The sequence below is a fragment of the Pteropus alecto genome, unplaced genomic scaffold (assembly GCF_000325575.1).
Source record: "Pteropus alecto unplaced genomic scaffold, ASM32557v1 scaffold3, whole genome shotgun sequence".
Lineage (NCBI taxonomy): Eukaryota > Metazoa > Chordata > Mammalia > Chiroptera > Pteropodidae > Pteropus > Pteropus alecto.
Window position 1 is genome coordinate 61,077,139 of NW_006442484.1, and position 23,427 is coordinate 61,100,565.

General features: G+C 33.6%; 1 protein-coding gene across 3 annotated transcripts in view; it reads right to left on the reverse strand.

Moving 5' to 3' along the window:
- Positions 1–1,381: 1,381 nt before the first annotated feature.
- SF3B1 (splicing factor 3b subunit 1) overlaps positions 1,382–23,427 on the reverse strand; it is a 48,020-nt gene continuing 25,974 nt past the window's right edge. Inside the window, exons 3-26 of one of the 3 annotated variants that reach the window (XM_006921310.3) lie at positions 23,031–23,197; positions 21,633–21,737; positions 21,120–21,234; positions 19,202–19,281; positions 18,103–18,273; positions 16,746–16,983; positions 15,567–15,779; positions 15,199–15,320; positions 13,276–13,473; positions 13,075–13,176; positions 12,370–12,549; positions 11,933–12,019; positions 11,536–11,806; positions 11,116–11,261; positions 10,873–11,019; positions 10,595–10,720; positions 9,940–10,161; positions 9,459–9,641; positions 9,264–9,375; positions 7,694–7,814; positions 7,260–7,391; positions 6,000–6,272; positions 4,027–4,243; positions 1,382–3,757 (exon numbers count right to left, since the gene is read on the reverse strand). In XM_006921310.3, the coding sequence (XP_006921372.1) occupies positions 3,599–3,757; positions 4,027–4,243; positions 6,000–6,272; positions 7,260–7,391; positions 7,694–7,814; positions 9,264–9,375; positions 9,459–9,641; positions 9,940–10,161; positions 10,595–10,720; positions 10,873–11,019; positions 11,116–11,261; positions 11,536–11,806; positions 11,933–12,019; positions 12,370–12,549; positions 13,075–13,176; positions 13,276–13,473; positions 15,199–15,320; positions 15,567–15,779; positions 16,746–16,983; positions 18,103–18,273; positions 19,202–19,281; positions 21,120–21,234; positions 21,633–21,737; positions 23,031–23,197 (3,887 nt within the window). In that variant the 3' untranslated portion in view covers positions 1,382–3,598. Of the gene's footprint in view, positions 3,758–4,026; positions 4,244–5,999; positions 6,273–7,259; positions 7,392–7,693; positions 7,815–9,263; positions 9,376–9,458; positions 9,642–9,939; positions 10,162–10,594; positions 10,721–10,872; positions 11,020–11,115; positions 11,262–11,535; positions 11,807–11,932; positions 12,020–12,369; positions 12,550–13,074; positions 13,177–13,275; positions 13,474–15,198; positions 15,321–15,566; positions 15,780–16,745; positions 16,984–18,102; positions 18,274–19,201; positions 19,282–19,585; positions 19,648–21,119; positions 21,235–21,632; positions 21,738–23,030; positions 23,198–23,427 lie in introns of those variants that run through there. The other 2 variants (XM_006921311.3, XM_015596532.2) reach the window with 2 other exon arrangements.

A 23,427-nucleotide genomic window follows, 5' to 3' on the forward strand; every position in this document is an offset into this window, starting at 1 on the left:
GTGCCAACTTCCACCACTTTCCAACTCATCAGAAACTCAGATACTTGCTCTCTTTTGCTCATTTTTTCTAGTCCCAAATTCCTCTACAGAAATAGCAATAGAAAACTTTCATGAAATCACACTATTTAAAAAGAGCAAATATAGCAAGATTTTACTTGTTGAATTTAGATAAGTTTGGAGGAAGTTAGACATAGAAACAATAATTTACCCTATTTCTAAGTTTATTCCTAGCACAAAGATATTCCAGGATAACACTTCAGACTAAATCCCCTCCAGAGCCTCTCACTAACATGTTAAAAATCTCCTTCCAAAAAATTTTATTAGGCCATTAAGAAAATCTATTCGTCCAACATGACATACAAGCATGTCTATTTTAGACTGTAAAATAACTATTAATAAAATTTTAAAACTTGTTTTTCTAGCATGAACACTAGAAATGTCACCGACCTGCTCTCTAGTTTATTTACACTGACTTCCTCCTGCCTATGTATCTTCTTGACTGCTTTGGAAACCTAAACCCTCTATCAAGTCACCGTAAATTCTATGGCTTCCTAACCACTTTACAGGGAGAAAAGGGCCTCTGTGCCCTGCCCAACCTCTTTCTCCAGCTATACCACAGACCCACTCTCACAGGTGACATCTGGGGCCCTGAACGACTGCATTCCACGTGGGGCACCAACCACTACACTGCACACCTGGCTCCTACTGTGCCACAAGATGCTCTGAGGACCAAAGAGCAGTCAACATATTGTTTTCTGCTTGCTTCTCCCCAGACTAATGCAGAGCTACACCCAAGGTAGGTGTTTAAGTATTTGTGAAATAGTATTTCTAGTTATTTCCTAAGCAACTGCCTAAAATGAAATTTTTACCTTGCTTTAATTTTATCAGACCTATGTGAGTCCTGCTTAAACAAGTCTCAGTGGTTCCCAAGCTAGACAGATTTTATCCTCCAAAGGATGTGACAATACCTGGAGGCATTTTAGGTTGTCACAGCTGGGGTGAGGGTGCTACAAGCATCTAGTGGACAGAGATCAGTGATGCTGCTCAACATCCTACAGTGCCCATAACAGCACCTCACATTGAAGGTCTGGCCCAAACAAAATGTCAATAATGTCAAGGTTGAAAAACCCTGTGATAACAGATTTTTCTGCTCTTTTTAACATTATGGGATTTAAGAGGCAACAGAAACCAAAACTCCAAACAATTGAATCTATATGGTTGCAAATGTCTTTTTCAGTTTCATATTCAATTAAGTTCTTTGGTTTTTCAACATTAAGTTTCCTTGTTTTGAAAACCCAGAAAGATTATTAAAATGGCACAACCACAACAGTGTAGTGCAATAGCAACAGAGTCAACTAAGATTAAAAACTGGTCTAAAGACTTTAGATATAATAAGTTTTATTCATTTGGTGGTACTTGATGCTCACAGGGCACCATACAACAAATTTTAAAAATACAAAATGAAAAAAATTGAACAGCCAAAGAGATCAATTCCATTAGAGGGCCCACAGAAAAGCCAACAAAAGCCCACAGAAAAACCCACCCACCAACCCTTAAGAACATTAATTTCTTCCTTCTTAAGTTTGGCTTTAAGAAACACCAAAAGAAAAGTGCAAAAGAAAGTCTTTGAAAGATAGTTAAAACTTCACATAGCGTCTTTCACTTAAGTGTATCACAAAATGCTTTCCTTATTCAATAATAAGCCATATAAAATACGAACATCTGTGAGCTTCTATTTGGTCCCAACTTTAAAGGTTGTAGCCTTCGGTATTTACCTCACCTGTCCTCAAATTACGTGCATCAGTAAAGTCACTTAAGGTGACTAGTCTCTTTTGCTCCACATTGTCACTGCAAAACATTGTTATTTCCTATAAACATCAAGGGCCCAAGCAAATTGACATTATGCTAGTACGGGAAGTAAAAATATAAATTTTCTCAAGACTGATTTAAAATCAAATTCTGGCTTTGAAATGTAATTGTTCTTTTTCATGATTCATAATTACTTAAGGTCACTTTACAGTAATTAGTGAACAGAAAGATTTCGAGTTGTATGTGGACTGTTACAAAAACTTCTAAGAATGGGAAAATATTTTTGGAAATTGTTTTAGTACACATTGACCTGTTGTCACAAAGTTAGATCAAAGAATAAAGAGTTACAAATTTTTCCTGGAGAGTCAACTAATGCTCAATATTGGCTCTGTAAAAGTCAGCCAGTTAACTGTTTCTCATGTAAGCCTCCAAAACAGGGAGCCCTTTAGCAGTTCGAGGAACAAACTTTCTAGTCCCTGTAAAATGGTTTTACTTACAGTGGCAGTCATCCTATGCACATGCTGCTGCAATCTCATTTTCCATTAGAGTTCACAGAAGTACTAACAGGGAGACAAAACAAAAAAGCTATGGGTAGCCGAAGGACTAAGTCAGTCTTGGCCTGAAAATTAGGAAATGCTCAAAATATACTTAAAATATTTGCCAAAAAATACTAAGTACTGCCTAATGCTCCATTTATCTAGAATTTAACAGCATTTGTTTACGCTTGCTACCTATACATCAATTTATCTAATTCCAAAATGCAAAAATTAAACAAACTTAGACATTTTAGCTGCTGCAATTGTATATCACAGTACATAAGTAATATATACCTAGATGTAGTTCCATTTCCATTATACTTTGTTTCTTAAGGTCAAGGGGCAGGTCAAAGGCATCTTTGCATCCCCTACACTAAGCACAGTGGTTGGTATACAGTAGGTGCTCAACAGGTATTTACTAAATATAATGTTGAATAGTGGCTTATGACATGGAACAGAGCCCAGATTGTCTTATTCTAGTAGCATTACTTAAGTAGCCTCACTCCAACTAGACGGAAAGCAGTTTTGAAATAGATACCTTCTCCACTTTCTAAACAGACTAGTCAACAGTTGGACATGACCTGAATCACTTCATGTTCATAAAGCATTCTGAGAAATCAAGTGAAAGGCGCTATGAAAGTGCAAAATAATATTCAAGACAGTTCAGCATAGGTGCTATATTTTCTATGGTGATGGAACGGTTGTGCTAGTTTGAGATGAATACCCCCAAAGCGACTTTTCTCATTGTCATTATCAACACAACAATGAAATTTTGACAAAGACGCCATCACTTTATATAGTTTATATTCTGCTACTTTCCATAAACCAGGTGACAGAAAATGAAATTAAGCCACTTATTCTACACATACCAGTACTTTATCAAGTTCCGCATTTTACAAGTCATGTTCAAAAAACACACACAAGTTAGCATTTTGTACACAAATGTTTATTTCTCAATTGAACATTCCCTTTAAACACAAGGAATGAATTCTAAATCTTCATAAAGATGAATTAAAAATGAAATCCCTCCAGTATAGTGTGTGTAGTCACTGTGTTCTTGGTCGCTACTGGCGTTTACTGTTTAACATCAAAAACAAAGACAGGTTATTTAAAAATCATGCTACTGGATTTCTAGCTCTTCCTCTATGACCAGTTCTATGCTGATCTGCAATGTTTAAAAGTTTACATCACCAAATCAAAGCAAGTTTAAGGTGTGAAATAGCTGTGCATTAAACACAAAATAAACAATAAAATTATAAGATATAGTCAAGTTCATAACGAATATAGGTGTTCTTATCATCATTGTAGATTCTTGGGTAATGTGCTATGAGAGCATCCTGTGAACCAATGTAGATGGAGTTGTAAATTTTCCAATACACATCTCTGACTTTCCGGGCTGGGTGAAACAAACCCTAGAATAATTAAAAGATTACATTATTTCAATTTTCAAGAATACAACAAACCATAAATAAAATTCCAAACATTTCCCTTTAAGAAAGGGAAAAAACCTGACAATTGCACAAAACTGCAGTGGGCAAAGACAAAATCTAACCCCTCTCCCCCCACAACTGTATATTTTGCCATATGGCACCATATACTCTATCGAAAATTAGGAACAGTGACTTAATTCAACTAAATTATTTTTTTTTATTGAGTAATCTTTTAAAAATAGTTAACCTACCTGTAAACAATACTGCAACATTCTACATGGTCCAATAGCAACTCTCAAGCCCTCCAGGGCTCCCATAACTGCCTGAATTACATGAGGAGATGTCTCAAACACATTGGGCCATACGTAGTTCAACAAGTGATTCAATGAATCTTCACAACCAAATCCATAAACCCCAAGTGACATGTGTTGCACCACTGCACTAGCCGTCTGTCTGTGTACAAGGTCCCTGCAATAGGGAAAAAAAGCTCTTTAAGATACAGTCTTAGTTTTACAGGAAATGCCAGCCAGTCCATTAGAAACTAAATTATAAATTCAGTGCATGGAAGAGATGCAGAGCCATCCTCATATCTTATGTATCTGACATAGAATGCCTTTAGACGGACTCATTTTACTTGAGAACTTTTGCTTTAATGACTCAGACTTCACTATGGCTCAAAAATAAGCCATATTTTCTATATTAAACCACTGATGGAATATGATCAAGAGCTCTGTGGAGTATACATTTTAGTATGCTACTAAAGATGGGTCACATGACTCCACATATGAGTGACTAACAGTAATATCTCATTTTAAACTATAAATTTAAAACCTTTGAAAGTAATTCAATACTGGTATACAATAAGTAACTAAAATTAAATCCCTGCCCCTTATAAATTTTAAGTTTCATTCAATAACTCAATTTAGGGAGAGCAAGAGAAGGACCGATAATTTTTTTAAACCTACAGAAAAGAGCGCTATCATCTACCATGTTAACTGAATCTATGATAAATAACTGAATTATTCATTTCATAGTTACTCAACTAAGTACGAATATCGGAAAATGGGTTTGTGATGGATAAAAAAATGAGTTCATGCTCTCTGCTCTTAACAGTAATAAAAGTACCTTAAAGTTGTAACAAAAAAAAATACTTGAACTTACTAGTATCCTTATTTCTTTTATGATAATATTTAATCTATTAAGCTTCATAGCAAGGCAGTATTCTTCATTAATAAATTTCCCAACTAAAGTATTGGTCTTTTCATTTAGTAATTTTCATTGGCGTTACTATCTTCAACTAGTTAGTACACACAACTTAATTTTTAACTACTGGTCACATAAATCAATGACTGCACCATAATGTTGAGGCACATCTCACTGAAGAATATGGAATAAATATCATTTACTCCTACTATTCTGAGCCCCAGCTGGCCAGACTTTTACAGAGCATGATTCTTATTCCGTCCCCATGTCTTACATATATACCTTGAGAGAATTTGTTGAGTCCTGTCAAGTCTCCCTTTTGGAAGCTCATTAATGTGTAACTTTAATCTATAAACAGAAATAACTGAATGGGCTCTAACCTGAATAGTTATCTTTCTTTAAAAGATAAAGGCAATAAAACAGTCCTTTCCCTTACTACTTGGACTTTGAACTTGCCCTTACATGTTCTTTACTTTTGTGTTTTAAAAGCTCTATGTCAGTCTAGATGGTTAAAAGTATCAGGAATCTGGATGTCAAATAACTCAAGCAGTAGTGTATCAGTGGTCACCACCATGCAATTAAAATAGTTTGTCTCTGGCAGACTATGTTCAGTAGTTCACACCTAACAGAAATCTTTGCTTCACCTGCTATAACAAACTAAAAAGTAAAAAGGTCTCTGCCACATCAATAAGCTTGTACTCATCATTTTCTCTAATTATTTGAAATTAATTAACGTTTAAAATAAAAGTTGATCGATTACTGGTTTAACATATATCTAGTCTAACACATAAAGAAAATTAAAAAGGAGAGGGGGCACTTGGAAGAGAATAATCTGGGGAATTGTAACATTTATTATTTGAAGATCATAAAAGTCATATTAATAGTTTCATAAATATCCAAGCTAATAGTCCCCCTTCTTAACTGCATCACAACAAATAGGTCACATTATAATTATTTCCATACATTCTAAAATAAAGGAAGAATTATAACTATTTTCTTACATTTAGTTCAATTCACTTACCTATCCATTAACGCATCTTCAAGTAATGGTGTTACAGCATAAATGTAGTCCTTTCCCATTTCACCAATATATTCAAACAAGAAGGAAAGTGATTTTAACACTCCATTTTGAACATTCAGTTCAGGAACTCTGTATTCATTCATTAAGGCAGGTAGTACTGTGAAGGGTGAACATGTTTCGGCAACAATAGCTATTGCTACAGTAGTACAAACTCTGTTCTGCCTTTCCTGAACTTTGAGGTTGTTTAAAAGTGTAGCCAGTACATCATGAGGACTGGAAAAAATAAATAAATAAATGTCATCAACAACTGTTAGATTACAAGTCAAAAGTTTTTTTCAGAGGGAAAAGAAAAAATATAAAGTAATGAAACTTTATGGTAAGTAATCACTGGGAACGTAATAATTTTATGATAAAATACAATACTTTCAAGTCACTGGCATTATTGTTTCTACTTAAGAACTTCATTTAAATTAAAATGTCCATTTTAAAGAAAAAGCTCAAGTGGATTCACTTTCATATGGAATTTTGGTCTTTAGTAAATTTCCTGAAATGTGAGGCACCCTTACAGTAGTACCCAAACCGAGGTCTCCCATGCCACAACACATAAAATCTTTTTTCCATATGAGGCCCCAGGTACAATCCCCGGGATCTCCAGTGTAGGTTTGCACTAAACTTACTTGAAACTAACAGAATTACTATTACTGCTATCAAAAAGGGGGTAGTGGGAAGACTTCATCCAATTAATCTGATGTTAGTTATGTTTTATTGATTGAAAACATCTTCTCTGTTATTAAGCCACACATACATATAGTAGTTTGGTTGTGAAGGCATGAAAGCAAACAGCTATAGATTTAAAAAACAGCTTTAATTCGGTTGTCTGTGGATTTTTAGAAAAATATTTTTAAAACACATATAGCACTAACATAAAGATCTGAATTTTTTAAATTAAGAACTGGCCTTAATATCTCAAGCAGGATCCTAAAAAGGACCACCAAAAATTTGAAATTATTTTGAGAATAGTAGTTTCCCTCTCTGAAAATATCTGGTGTGATTAAATAAAAATTTAAAACCTCCCACTTATTTTTAATTCAACTTAAATTTAAGAAAAACATTACAAAAAATGAAAGTTAGTGGTTAAATGAAATGCATTCTCAACTGTATTCACAGTAAGTTCTGAAATTAGTACAGAAACATTTTCAATGTCACAGTGGGTTTATTACAAAGTAAACAATACGTATAATGGAAATAAATAATACTTACCCAATGGCCTTTGCAATATAACCAAATGTGTTGACTGTAGCTCTACGAATAGCTTTTTTGTGAGCTTTTAAGAGCTCCAAAAGCTCAAAGCAAATCCTCATCCACTCCCTTGCTGATACATATTCAGCTCCCCTAATTTAAAAAAAAGTTAATTTTATATCAGTAAGAAGTTTCAAAAGGTAAACTTGCAAATTTGGTTCTCAAATAATTACCAACTTTAAGCATTAAATAAAAATATTACTCCAGAAAAAATGATTTAGTTTTAAAACTATACTGCCATGCCCCACTACGAGTTAAAATTTCACTGAAAATATTAATACTAGGTAGCCTGACCATATATACTTACATTAGCAACATTAAACAAACTTACAAAGTAAATAAAGTGGTTAAATGTGAAAGCAAATACCACTTGTAAAAATGTTTAATCTGCTTACCTGTCAGCAATACGTCCAACAAGATCGATACAATTCTCTTGTACTTTCTCATGCCTGTTCTTTAAGATAGGGGTGAGTCTAGGCAGCAGATCTTTAATTGGTGGAGTCATCTTATGCATACCTATTTAATAGAAGTCAACACACTATCAATTAACATTTGAACTGCAATCTTTGTTCACTTTTCCTTTTACTTAACAATATAATATATATGACTAGACATAAACATAAACTTAATAGCTGCCTATGGAAAGAAAAAACCCCAGATTCTAACCAGACTCAAAATTGTTTTTAACTCTTTATTAACAACTTCTGATTATGCATAGAAATGAAAGAAATTAGTGAAGTGACTTAAAGAATGATGGATACTCAACAAAAAAAGTTTTATTTGGTTCTGAAATGTATTTGTACACTGACATTTAAATATGGGGACAACTTATGTTCCGGCCGTACACATCAATATAAGCCAGAGGTAGACATGTAAATTAAAGCAAAATTGTCCAGAAAGGGCCCCCTTACCCTTTAACTGCAAAACAAACAGATCTCCAGTCTCCCTGCAATGCAGGGCATACTTGGATGGTATTTACACCTATGAAGAGAGAAAAAAGGAGGCAGCTGGCAGGGGCTCTTGCTCTAACTAGAACTGCTTGCTCTGATTCTCTCTCCATTGCTTTTCCCATGTGTCCCTGACGAACAATATGGTTTACAACTCCTTGAAAACTAGAGCCTCACAAGTAGCCACGTAACTGACTTTTGGCAAGTAATTATCTTCAAGTATAGAGGACAGGGCTGAATTGGGGATTATATGTTAAGTGCAATGGTTCAAAGATCTATATTGCATAAAAATTCCTTACTAACAGAAGAGATACAGTGGCTGGCACAGCCAGCTATTATGACCTGCTAGGTTATTTCTGCCCCTCTAACCCCTGTAAAAGTTACTTTTCAATAATCATGTTCAATTACAATGCAGGATTAAACACAAGACCATTTTTTTTTTTGCTTCATCATAATGGCCTTAAAGAATAAAAGCTTTACTGTCCATATCCCAGAGCATTTATAATATACTTGTATTTTTATTTTGGGTTAGAAAAATGGATAGTTTTTAAGAACTAGATATAAATAAAAACAATAACTTGAGCAATTCACTTTTCTCTCTGGTTATATTCCAGTAACTTGACAGTAAGCAGAAAAACCTGCCATAATCACTTATTAATTCAAGGTTAAACAAACATATATTTTGTCCTAAAACTAAATTAAAACTTCAAAGTTGTCCCACCCCACTGAATATATTTCAGATAAGACACTATTTTTATTTTGAGTTGTGACTATTTCTACCTTTCTTGCAGATCCTAAACTTGCCCTCTTTTCTCTTCTAAAGTAAAATATAAATGCATCTTGGGAGATAAGACTACTGTGACATCCCCCTGCATTAACTAAAATTATGAAGTACTTTAAAAAGTATCAGAAATCATTACTCAACTCCTAAGTATGATTCCATATTTTACTTTAAAAAAAAAAAAGTAAGTTAAAAATCAAAACAAAAAAATTTTTACATGACCAGCAAATTTCATACCTATTACATTTACAATGGCCTTCAGTGCTCCAAGAATGCTGCCCAGTACTTCAGGGTACTCTTCACCCAAATACTCATATAAAACAACACCCAAGTGCCCCATCAATTTTTCCTGCAATAAAAGAAATATGTTAAAATGTTATTATTCACATTAACTATTTGGTGAAGAAATAAAAATCTGACGTAAAAGTTTACCTCTTGACAAGTCTTCATGACAACAGCAGTTCGAGAGATCAAGTCAGCTGCCTGTTGCCTAACTTTAGCTGATTTGTTATTTAAACGCCACAAAACTGTACCACAGATCTGAGGCAAGTAAGGTTTGACTCGTTTGCCAAGAGCATTGACCACGGTGCCAAACCCATTCAACATTACTGAGTCCTAAAAAAAAAAAAAAAAAAGGCCAAGTTAAATAAAAAAACAGAAACAAAAAAACTAAAACAAAAACCTACATTTATTGGGAACTAGAATTCAGTTTGTTCAAATGTACTGATATTCCAAAATGAAATCTAAAATTTTGAGGTGGAAGACTGTTTCTCATAGCCAACCGAATGAGAACATGAGCATTTAAAAAATTATTTCAAATTTAATTACCTTTTAGTGATATTTGCTTGAAAAGTAATATGCTTTTTCACAAATATGAAAGTCAATGGCTACTTGTTATAATCAGTATTATTACCTCTGTAGTCTGTTCTTGGAAAGCATAAAGAATACCATCAATCAGCTGTTCTTCAAGTTTATGATCGATATCTGCTGCTCCCAAGTTGCCCATAATTTTCTCAATTGTTTCCATCACCATTTTTCTGTACTGTTCAGCTTCATCTTTCAGATCATCCACAATCCTGGATATAATTTCTGCAGCACCTACTTTGTTTGCCAACTCCACAGTAGTATCAACTAACTAAAATGAGGAGGAAAAAAACATTGAATTTATTGCTCTTTCAAGGAAATAAACAGACATCATAAAAACCAAATATTCTAAAAATACTATTCTGCTAGTAAGCACGCTGAAAAAAATTAACTATTTTTAATACGTTAAAAGTGATTTAAATGTCCATTTAAGTCAAGGTGATTTAAGGTAAAATTATATTCATGTTTCACCTAGCCAGATCAAGCATTTCATTTACTAGCCAAAAACATCAATTCATAGTTGGGTATGTATAGTATAATGTAAAATCAAAATGGAAGTTAATAAAATCCATCTCCTTTCACAATTAAGCACATACAAACCGTGAGGTTATCGGGACAAAAAATAATATGTAACATTCATTCAAAGTGGCTAAAGAATTAGTTGAAAGAGTTGTTTGAAAATATTTTTTAGAATTAAAGCTTACCTGGCGGTAATTTCTTCTATCCAAAGCCATTCTGTGCTGCCAGAAGTGTTTAAAAAAGGGAGGAAGAATCTCTGTTTTAATGTAGTTTGCTTCTACACCATCTGTTCCACAACACTGCTTTACTACCTAAAAGGTTAAGAAATAGTAATAGTAAATACAGTCTTGGCTTAATATACAGGATTAGGTTTTTCTTTTTAACTGCTTTAAAATTCTCTTTCAACCATGAAACACACCCAACTTAGATGAACAAATCTGGAACAATAATTTGAAACAATTACCTTCAGCACAATTTTCTTCATTTCTTCATCAGGAGACTGAAATTCTCGAATAAGGATTAACATCACTTCTCTAGTATAGTAGTTGGCATATTCTGCATCCATGAGAGGAATAAGATACCCAATAGCCTTTAAGAAGGCAGCCAAACCCTATTTTAAAATAAAAATATATATACTTAAAAAAATTAGATTTAAGTTGCCTTAGCTTCTATGAGTAGGAAAAAAAATCTAATTGGTAGATATTACCTTTCCTCTGTGTTGGCGAATACCCTTCCATAGAGGCTTTAATACAGAATCAAAAGATTCGATACCATAAGGAGTTGCTGCTTCGGCCAAGGCAGCAATGGCCAAAGCACTAATGGTCCGAACTTTCTGCTGCTCATCCACAAGACCTATAAAACCAAACATAAGTTTTAACTAAGCAATACTATTACCTAATTTCTACATCATCGACCAGATTCTAGCAATATAATCTAACTGCAAAATCTGTTCACATTAGACAAACGTAGGCAAAAGCTAATATGAATCAAAGCCTAATAGCATATATCACAAATCCCATCATAAACTATATATTTATGTAGTTAAAGCCCTTATTATCCATATAAATCAGTAGCCCAAATTTCAGGACACTTGTCATATGAAAGATAAAGTTATATAACAACTTACCATGTTCAATGATTTCAACTAAACTTCTCAGATGTGGCAAGATGGCACAGCCCATGAGAATAGCTATCTGCTGTACAATCTTAATACCAGTATGTCTCGCTTGCCAGGACTTCTTGCTTTTGCACACAGCCTTTAAGAAGGGCAATAAAGAAGGAATGCCCAGGGCAGAGGCTACAACAGCAAAAGCTCTAGCTGTTGTGTTACGGACATATTCATCCATGTTATCTATATCAGGCCTCATGGTAGAGATCATAGTAGCCAGACCAGCAGCCTAAAAGGTCAAGAAAAAGGGACCATCATGAGCTGATGACATTAACCCTCAACCATTTTCTTCCATAGTCAAATAATCCCATCAACAGATATAAAACTTTATTCTCTAGAAATATAACGTAAATACCTTTGCCAAATTAGAAATAATCTCTCGGCCTTCCACTCTTGCATAGTAATCTTCATCAATCAACAATGGTTCAATAACTACAAGGATCTGAAAAAGAGAAGGAGCTAAATTTTCACACTAATTACTAATGCCATCCTCATGTAACAAAATTATATTCATATAATTATAGTATGTCATTTAAATAATTTAAAAACACAAGTATACACATATACATACTTGTGTGTGTGATGGATGTTTGTGCAAATAAAAAGGTCTAAGAAGACATGCAAATCTAACATTAATAATTATCTTGCAAGGGGACAAAATTTTCCTTTTTACTGTAAACGTATATTATCTAAAAAAGTTATTGTTTTAGAATTTTTAAATTTCACAAATATATGTAAGTCAGTAAAAAAAAAAAATCCACACATTCCTTTTACATTAAAAAAAAATCAAACCTTGTGCACATATGGTCGAACTAAGTCATCAAGTTTGTATAATATTCTGTCAATAACTTTGACAAGTAAATGACGCTCTTGATCCTCAAGTGTTGGAGACATTAGTAGAGGAAGAATCTGATTAAACAAAGGACCAGCTCCAAATTCACGAGCTTTATCAGTAATCTGACGCAATGCAGCCTACAGGAAATAAGAGGTTGTGTTTCTTTGTAAGTAAGCATTTTGAAAGAACAATTTACTCCACAATTTTCTGTAACTTAACATTTTAGTATAAACTTCAGAGTGGCCTGAGTTCATTCCCATCAAAATTACTCTGAAGTTTGAATTCCTGTTGACAGAAGTTCAATGTTTTCAGTTAATAAAAGGTAATAGAAAAATGGAGCCACAGAGCTTATAATATAAAAACTCTTTAAAGTCTCCTAAAGGACTGCCAAGCTTCAAGCCACAAATGATACTAATACAATTCCTCACAGGATTCCATTGATTACGTTAGTGGTCTTCAGCATGTTTTAAAGGCTTTGAGGACAAAAAGAATCTCATTTCTCAACATCCCTATTAACATAAAATGTTAAAAAGCCAAATCCTTCATACTACACATCTTTCTTCCCTCATACTATATACCCTTGGTAGTGATAAAGAGGTTAACTATAAATTTCTAAACATGAAATTATAATTAACATGATGATTTAATAAACTGGCACTTACCTTTCTCATTGGAGGAGTTCCATTCTTAATTTTTAAAAGCAACTTCATTATTTTTCTCTCTTTTTGCTCTTCTGGACTAAGTGTTGATTCATCAACATCAACCTAATAGGATAAAAAGAAAATAATTTCAAGGTGGGTTAAGACATTATGATTTGTAATTCCTAAATAAAAAGCAATTATTTTATTTCTATCATCACTTACCAAAAGTTTATCAAAGTACTGAATATCATCAGGTTTTAAAAATGGAAGATTTCCAGATGGTTGGTCATTAACACTTTTCATAGTTCTATCTTCAGTTTGCATGTGGAAACCAGTCATACCACCCAAAGGTGTTGGAGTTGCTGTCAGCTTTCGAGCTGGAGTTCGAATAGGAACATAGCCAGCTGGAGGAGGAAGTACCTAATATAGTCAAAAGACAATTAAGATTTTCTTGACTTTATAAACTAAGGAACATCATCATGTATCATATCTGCACTTCAAATATTTTAGTTTATTAGCCAGGAAGCTTTTTGACTAACATAAGAATTACCATCGATCCCATTTTCCTATCTTGTTTAAAATACGTGACAAATATTCGTATTTCTCATCTACTAACTAAAATGTAAGTATATTATGGATGTGGGAAAAATGAGATAGCACAAAGCAGGCTTATACAATTCTGGTCACTTTTAAACATTATATTAACACACTGGTGAGCCAACACATCATATAAATGGAAACAAACTCATAAAACTCCATATAAATAATGCCTAGAATGCTATATTTTAATAAAAATCATGTAAATCTCTGCACTAAAAAGCAAATCTTAGTCTACGGCCATGCCACCTCAATGTGCCCGATCTCATCTGATCTAGGAAGATAAGCAGGGTTGGGCCTGGTTAGTACTAGCATGGGTGATCACCTTGGAATACTAGTTGCTATAGGTGCTTTTAAAAAAAAAAACCAAAACAAAAAAAAAGGTCTTTTTTTTTTCTTTCACCTTTTTAATCCCCCCACTTCACCCCTGACCTATGGATGTTGCCGTTTCCCTTTAAGGACTGAATCTCTAAGGTGGAGCGACTCCTCCACACACTCACAGCATGCACCCGGGGCCTGGTGCCCCTGACGCCCCCAAGGCCTGGCACACCCGGGGTATGGTCCGTGGTTCCACCTGGGGAGCGAACCAGGACCTTCTGTGTGTAAAGCAGATGTGCTAACCACTACACTATGGAGACACTCAAAAAAAGCAAATCTTAATATTTAAGTTGTTCTACAAAAATGAATTAAATGCATAAAAACTACAACTAAAATATTTACCAAAGACCTGTAAAATACACACCATTTGATTAAGCCAAAAAAATTCACTGAAGATTCACTAAGGAAGATTTTTGCTATCAATATTAAGGAATTTGATGACTGCAACTGAGAAGACTCAGGCAGTCAACAGTAGATTATATTGTCTATACCCACAGCTTTATGTGGAGGCTATAAGAAATTATAAAACAGAAATTCATACATATTTGAAACAAATACTTTTACATAAATTTAATGGGAAAAATACATATAAATTGTTAAAAAGCAATAAGCGATGGCAGAAAAGGCTCTGTAAAGGCCATCAGATGACTTAGTTAGCTTCCAGCCCTGGTTATGACACTATGTTCACAGACTGCTTTTAGACCAACAAATGGTCTGAGTCTCAGGTACCTAGAAAATTTTATAATTCAAAATAAACATCAAGTTGCTGTGATAAAGAGAGAATACGCTTTGTGTTAAGTGGCAATCCATGAACTTAAATACACAAAATCTCGTGAGGCACCAAGTTAAATAACCATAACCTAATTTGAACTTAATCTTAGAACTACTGATAAAACTGAAACAGCAAGCTATTCCATACTCCCCAAGGCAGTTCTCAGAGTACATGGTCCTAAAAGTCCTTGAGATTTCTCACGTTCTAATAAAAAGCTTCATGTCATTCATTTCTTTTCATTCTTATTACTTTTTGGAACTGAAAGAACTAGAAGAATGGAATGGCAGTAGTAAATTCGGACAAGGCCAATGGAAACTTGACCAGTAAGTTTTTTGAAAAATATTTAAAAATAGAATTCGCATCCTAAAAACCATCACATTCATGTTCCATGTTATTACCTTATATCCTTCTGGAAACATAGCATCTAATTCTTCATCAGAAAGTGGGCGATTTCTCTCATCAATCTCTCTCTCCCATCGCCAAGCCTGAAGCTGTTCAGGAGTCATGCTCATTATGTGACCTACCAAAGAAGCAAATTTCTGTAACAATCTATAATGTAAAACTTTATCATTACACAGGTCCTTGGTATATAAGAAATTAGGATCAATTCTAATATTGAATTGCTTTTATATTATAAACTCAAACCAAGACTTTTTAAATCCTGTTATACTTGCTAAAAATAGAATAAATAATATGCAGAAAACACAAAGAAAAAAAAAATCAAAATTTATCTGGGAAAAGTGATTTCCAATTAGAGAGTTTCTACCTGGAGTAGGTGTAGCCATGTTCATAGCTGGTGTGCCAATTGGTGTTTTTCCAGGGGTCAGAACAGGAGTGCTTCCACCCATCTGACTAGCTGGCGTTTCATCCCAACGTGACTTTCTTTTACTGGCTCCAGGAGTAGGTGTTTCACCAATTGAATCTCCACCTCGATCTGTTCGAGGAGTCTCAGCCCATCCACTTCCATGCCCAGGAGTATCTTTAAAGAAAAAAGTGAATAAATCTAAAACTTTAACCACTGTAAAAAAAATTACTTTTTTATCCTCAAACAGCTAACATATTCAAACTGATCAGGTTCAAAATCAAGATATTCCTAAAACAGAGACCCGTTTTAAGTTTTAATGTTTCATATTTATCCTCCCCTTCACTATTTTTGTTTCTTTTCAACTGATTACAGAAACAATACATGCCACTGAGGAATAGGAAAACAAAGCATTTTTTTAACCACCCATAATACCACAACGCAGAGACAGCCACTTTATATATCTTGAGCCACTTTTCCTTTCCCTATAAAGATTACTGTACATGTACAATTCTATACTGCTTCTTTCAACGATGACATTTACTGTCCCTTATTAAAATTCTTTATAAAATTTTAATAGATGTACTACTAAATCTTAACTTTCCACAGCTAATTTTATAAACATTCAATGAAATATAGCTTTAGATGCTTTACACAAAAAAAGAGACTTGGTCAAATTTATACAAAGTAGAACACATATTCTACTAGGGGCTGGAGGAGGAAGAAATGAGGAGTTATTTATTATTTAATGGGTACAGAGTTTCTGTTTGGGATGATGAAAACGTTCTAGAGATCAATAGTAGTGATGGTTGCACAACACTGTGAATGTAATTAATGCCAATGAAAAAATGGTTAAAATGGTAAATTCCATGTTATGTATATTTTATTATAAAATAAGAGATTATACTATGAAGTTTACTTTTTTCCTAATGTTTTCCCTAAAATAAATCTTAAACCTCTACGAGGGAAAAACATTAAGAATATGATCTGCTCAGTTCTTATCTGTACCTAAAGCAGTTGATAATTGCCTGTTTAACCAAGACCAGAGAGAACAGATTTCAATTTATAAATATACCACTCATTAAGTCAAAAAAAAATTTCAAAATTTCACCCCCACACACACCCAAACTCCATTAGAAGTACCTCTTTCTGTTTTGGGGGTCTCATCCCATCTGTTTTTACGAGCACTAGAAGTTGCGCCTCCATGGCCTGGTGTGGCGTGGCCTGGTGTATCACCCCGTCCAGGAGTAGCAGCTCCCGCTGGTGTGTGGCTAGGTGTAGGATCCCATATTTTGGAACCTGGGGTTGCTCCAGGAGTCTCACTTCCCTTTGCACGACCTGGTGTCTCATCCCATCTTAAGGAAGGGGTATGTCCAGGGGTCTTAACAGAGCAAAAATGTTTATTTCACACACCTACATATCCCACATAAAAATAACTAGAAAATTTTCTGTTAAAAACTTTTAAATAAGTATTTTAGTTCTATTCTCTATAATCAAGTTAGAGTAGATTATTCTTGTTTAAAAGATTACCTACTTTCTAGCAAATATGTCTAAAAACAATTTACTGTTAAAATGTGGAACGGTAAAAAAAACAGTGTATTTTGAGTATGAATCTTGCTTAATAGTTCCATGGCTCTGGGAAAGTCACTAAGGTTTCTCTATCTAGACCTGTAATCAAAGAACTGCAGCTTTAGTCATATCAGTGCTTTTCAAACCAGAGCTTGAAGACATACCCATTGAGATCTCAATAGAAAATACTATTTTTGTGTTTTCATTCAATTCTGTGTATGTATTTAATATAAGCACGTTTTGGATCACCTGGGTAATTATAACAAGATACTGCCACGATTTCAATCCTTGAGTTGAATTTACATTTACAATCACATTTGTAATTACTCTAACCAATGCTGCAAGACTAGTGAAAAAATATTAGAAGTGGATTTACATAATCAAAGGTTCCATGGCATTTCAAATAGAGACCAGTAGTAGGTAATGTAGGGCATTAGCACATGACAGCAAAAAACCCTGCACAGTAAAGACAATACCATTATCAAAACAGTAACTGATTTAATGTAAGCAAAACAAATCTGTATTTTAAAAATGACTCATAAGTATTCCATAGGTTTTGTAGTATACTTTTTTTTTTAAAGTGGTTTACTCTATCCAACACAAGAGTTCTATCTACCTTTATGTTTGCAAACCTGCATAAATACCCTAACAAATTTAAGACTCAGTATTTTTTCCTTTAAAAAAATTCTAAATATTACTCAGGGTTTAGAAAATCTCAATTAGGTCAGTAAAAGCACATTCAATTGTTCAAAATCTCAATTTTTGTTGGTACCTTGATCTTGGACTTTGAGTCTCCAGAACTATGAGAAAATAAATGTCTGTGTTTAAGCCCCCAATCTGTGGTATCTTATGTCAATAAGAGCGGACTAGTACCTATCATATGAGAAAAAAAATTTTTTAAATACTAATAAAAAAAATAAAATGAAATCACCTCAGCCTGATCCCAACTTGATAGCTTCTTGGGAGTGGCACCAGGAGTTTGATCGGCTGTTTGATCCCAACGCCGTTTTCGTTTTGAGGGAGGCTGGGACGCTGCTGCTCCATTGACGACTTTTAGTTCTCCAGCTTTAGCTTTTTCTGCTAGTTGTTGTCTAATTTCTCTCTGAAATGTGAATAAGCAGTGAGTATCTTTAAGATGTTTTCAATATATTTTAATATCATTAGTACAATCATTTCTATTTAATGCCATTTTATTCTTCTCATTCTCCTTTCTATGCTACTGTAGTCCCGATCCCTTATATTTCCTCTTTTCTATTTTCAGTTTCATACAATGTCTTCCTGCACGACAGATGAGCAAGTACAGAATCTGTAACACAAAGCATCCTACTTTATTCAGTTAGTGAAGTAAAATCATCAGTCAATGGTAGAGAACCAAAATGCTTTCACTGAAAAAGTTTTATTTAAAACTCATATAAACAGCAATTCAGACAACGTAACAAAATTTGAAAAGTGGTAAAAAATTAAAAATTTTAAATTGTTATAACTATGCAAATGTTATAAATAATGTCCAAACAAATGCATATTTAATTTACCCCGTGATTTTCAAGTGGGATTCTATCACCCCATTTAATCCATACAACAATATTATGACTATTACATTCATAATAGTTATGGAGGCTATTAAAACAAAATGATCTCTGCAGGCCAGTAGGAATTCTTCAGAACTCTCCATCCATATCTAAACTGAATCTTATGGGAGAATTAGAAGATTTTTCAAGAAATGATTTAACTATTTGGCATTTCTTCACACACTGGTTTCAGACACACTACTATCAATCCTTCTCACAGATATATTCACTAGAAATACATATGTATGCATATTGGTTAAGGGGCTAGGGCCTAGAAAAGGATATATGAAAAGTTTAATTTGGGAGGTGGTAGAATCTTGAGTTAAGGTTCTTTCTCAACTTAACTGTTATTAATACTATTAAAATATTACCTGAACAGCAAATAAAAAGGAAATATAAAAGTCTCTCAATCGCAACCTTTACATTCTTTCACAACCAATAAAATAAAAAGCAGGTTCATACCTCTTCTTTAGTCAAATGCTGTTCTCGCATTACATCCATGTAAGTCCTAGCATTCATTTTAGGATCAGGGGTCTTCCCTCCTGCAGAAAAGAACAGCAACAGGACAAGAGTACAATAAATAAAAGATAATTAGGTTCAAATGATTTATCTGCCCTGCTCTATTATTATGTTATTCCATAATCATTTAATTTATTTTTGATGGAAAACTTTAATAATTATACATCTTACTTTTTATTGAGTTTGCTGATCAATTTAACCTGTTTGAACACAAACATATCTACAGCAGTTTAAAACAAATATTTTAATGCATTTAAAAACAAAATGACAGCACAGTTTAGTCTTCAGAAGTGATGGGTTCCTGGGTTGCTAATCCGGAATACGTACACTTTCTTGCCTTTGTCTCCATCAGCAGTTCTGACTTCAAGCAGCAGAATAGAAGCCTAGAAAATTATCTCTTTACCATTAGTAACACTTTGGAAAGATATTTATATGCAAAACATTACCTGTTCCAAGCTGTTAAAATCCTTACTACAAATAACTATGACTAGATAAGTTCTTCATACATAAGTTCTTTCAATGTTCTAAAAGTTATAGTTTAGAAAATATGATTTTTAAAAAATATACCTATATCTTATTCTGATGTCATGTTACCAAAAAGGGCTTCATGCTTTTTAAGTTTTGTTGACCCAGAAACATATTTTTAATATTTTCTTAGAAAGTATAAATTATAACTCCAAACATACTACTTGAATATATTACTTCTATCAGTTATTATGATGCACACAGAAGAAAAGTGGTTACAAAGAGATGTGTTAGTCTCTTGGTTAAAGTTTCGATATTTGTTTTTCAAACTTCAAAATATCTTAAAGAAGCCCAAACAGTATATAACAAGATTCACAGAGGCACACTACATTTTAGAAATGTGATAATTAGCTATACAGTAGTATAGCATCACAATTTAGGAAAATATAATAAAATTCTAAGACATTTCCTATGCTGAAGATCATGCCCAATTGGTAGTGCCATTCTGACACTAGCTCTGATAAGACTTCCTTTGGAATACTTTTTCACCATAATCTAGAGAGGATGTGTTGAACTGCACCCTTAAGAATGCAGACAGGACTGGCATATAGCAGTACTGCTGTAGGAAAGAAATTAAGGACAGTTAGTATGGGCCTGTGAATTCTGACATACATGTTTAAATCAATTACAATTATGCAAGTAAAAAAAGAATATCCCTACTAATTCATGCAGGCTGAAAGTCTAATTTATAAACCTGCAGCAGAATCTCATTTTAAGAAACAGGCACCTAATTTTGATTTTGAAACTCACTCACCTGAGGAAAGCTTCCATCAGGCTCACTATGCCCCTTGTGCTGACCTGCACACTAAAATTAGCAAAACAGACTCCAACTATTAAAAATATCAAAGTTCTTGTACACATACTTTTGTTTTAACTTTAAGTATGCTTAAAGCAAAGTAGGTGCATTTACTAAACTATATTTAGAGCAATATAGGGGGAGCTCCAACGTGAGAAACAATTTCTCAGAAATAACAATCCTAAAATCTAGGATTTGGAATGAAAACTTTCAATAATTTGATAGTATTTTGAGCAGAAACACACATTTGTTCAAAGTATAGAAAGCATACCCAAAACAAAAGTAAAAGAAAAACCTTTAACCCTTTGCGTTTCTATGGCATTGGCTCATTATTTTCTTGTCCTTCTACCTGGAAAGAAAACTTGCATTATAAAGATGAAGAATATGGCATCTGTGACTTCAACCAAATCTATACACATCTATAATAAGGGGGACTTTAAAAAGAAAACCAAATTCATAAGCATGCCAAAAAAAATCAAAGGGCTAAAGACAACTTAATACAAATAAATTTGTGAATACTTATAGAAAAGTGGGAATTACCATCTGCAAAAGGATCAAGACGTTCTGGGGAAATTATCATGGTCCGCCTGTGCTTTTTGTATTCATCTTCCCGGTCTGCAATCTTCGGAGGTCGGTGCTCAGCAAATGGATCATACTGAAAAGAGGGTATTTCTCACTTAATACTCACTTTATTAAATAACCAAACAAAATACCACAGACAAAATCCGAACATTATAAAACAGGTAAAAATGTTTAATAAATGCCTAATAAAAGAAATATTCTATATCACTTTTTAGGGATGTTAAGATGGAAAAAAATAAGGAATATAGAAATGAGACAATACATATGCCTGCATTTCCATAATTCAAGTCTTCATAAAATGATTACCTTTGTAAAATTAACTAAGTAACATTTCTAATTCTCCCAAATCAACTCTCCTCAAAACAATCTAGTAACCTGATTCCCTATATGTGGGCTTCCCAGGAATTGAGACATTTAATTTTCTTTGCCTGAATAAACTCTAGTTTTAACAAAAAAGAAGAAAAAAGTCACCTGTTCTGTTGACTGCGGTATATCATTAAGCAATGCCACAGGGGCATGATATCCCGGCTTCTTCTGACCAAGCAAACTTGTAGATGATGAGTAGTCATCGTCATCCTGCAATAAAATGCCCCCAAAGAGCCAGAACTTAAAATGTCAGAACTTAAAAATTATGCAGAGATTCAACATGAAATCAAAAGACTTGCTGACAGTGTGATATCTACACCCTGGTTCATAAAACTTGTTAACACTTAGGTATTTTCAACTCAAAAAAGCTATGAAAGAAATTAAGCTTAGTTCTCTTTACTCTTCTGAAAATACTGAACAAGAAATGTACTCTGTGGAAATCAATCAAAGTACGTATGAACTAGAAAAACCTGAGCATATCATTCTCTCACAGAAGGCGTGATGAAATTTGTTTTTTCACATTCAGAAAACTACAGCTTATTAAAAACTCTTCAGTTTCCTTATTTATTTCATTTAAAAAACATAACAACCACAGAAACAAGTAAAATAATTTTAAGTGTATTTGCTTTCCTTGTTTAAACAAAATATTACACTGTTACTTTTCTAGTATAAAAAGTGTAACAGTGAATAACTCTCAGTAAGATCTTAACATCTCATTTATTTTACTTAAAAATGAAAGGACAATTTCCCCCTCAGCTTCTGGAACATATAGCCATCACTGTCTCTTACCAGTAATATGAATGACTTCTAGAAATTTTATCTTTTGGGACTTTTTAATTTTTTTTTTTTTAAAAAAGCAACAACTATAAAATAAAATGTGGCTTGAATTCCATAAAAATAACAAGTTTGATAATCTATATATTTATAAAATGTCTGTTACTGAAACATACAAAAATGGAGTTACTTTACCAAATGTGGATGTTTGGGATGATGTGACAAATATAAGCTATGTGGAATAGATAAAAACACTTTGAGAGATGTACTTCAAAATGAGAGGTGGTCATTCTCCGAAGTAAATGAAACAGGCATGAGAAGCCCATTAATATTAAGATGCTAAGGGGGAAAAAAAGCACCAAGCACAAGACAGAAATCAAGTCACAAGGACAAATGGTTGTCTACTATGAATTCACTTCTCTAATGGGCTATTCTAGATAAAGCTCAATGTGTAACAATAGGGATTTACTTTACAATGGTTAATGATTTGCAAGTGCTTTGCTGGATAAACTAGTTTTAACATAAGGATTCAGAACTAATCACTTCCAAGAGTTTCTGAACCTAAGACAGGGAGGACACTTTCAATAGTTTTAGCCTGCAAAAGAAAGATCTCCCAAACACCAAAATGTCTCTCCAGGTTAAACCAGATGATGACTCAAAAAGAAAATCTCTTTTCATTTCTTGTTCTCTAACAAAAAAGGATTGACTCTTATATACTTTGTAACTTACATCTTCAAGTTCAGTTGCAGCAATTGATGTGACATATCCAGCAAATCTGCTATCACTTCCACCATAAATTTCCTGGTCATAATAACCTGTAGAATCAAGGCCCACTCCTTGAGCTTCATCAAGAGCTGCCTTCTTGCCTTGAATTTCTCGAATCTGTGCTTCAATATCTGTGAGAAAGTTAACAAAGACTTTCTTAATTTCATTTTCCAGCAAGTACTGAACACAATGCATTTTCCTACTAGGTATTCTCAAAATGCTCTTCTACGTAGTCAAACTTTAAAATAATTATACCATTTACGGGGCTAGAATCGAGTCAGGTACTGATTAGGGACCAAGAACAAAACACTCAAGATTATTTAAACTCAATACTACCAGAAATGTAAAAACAATAGTACTA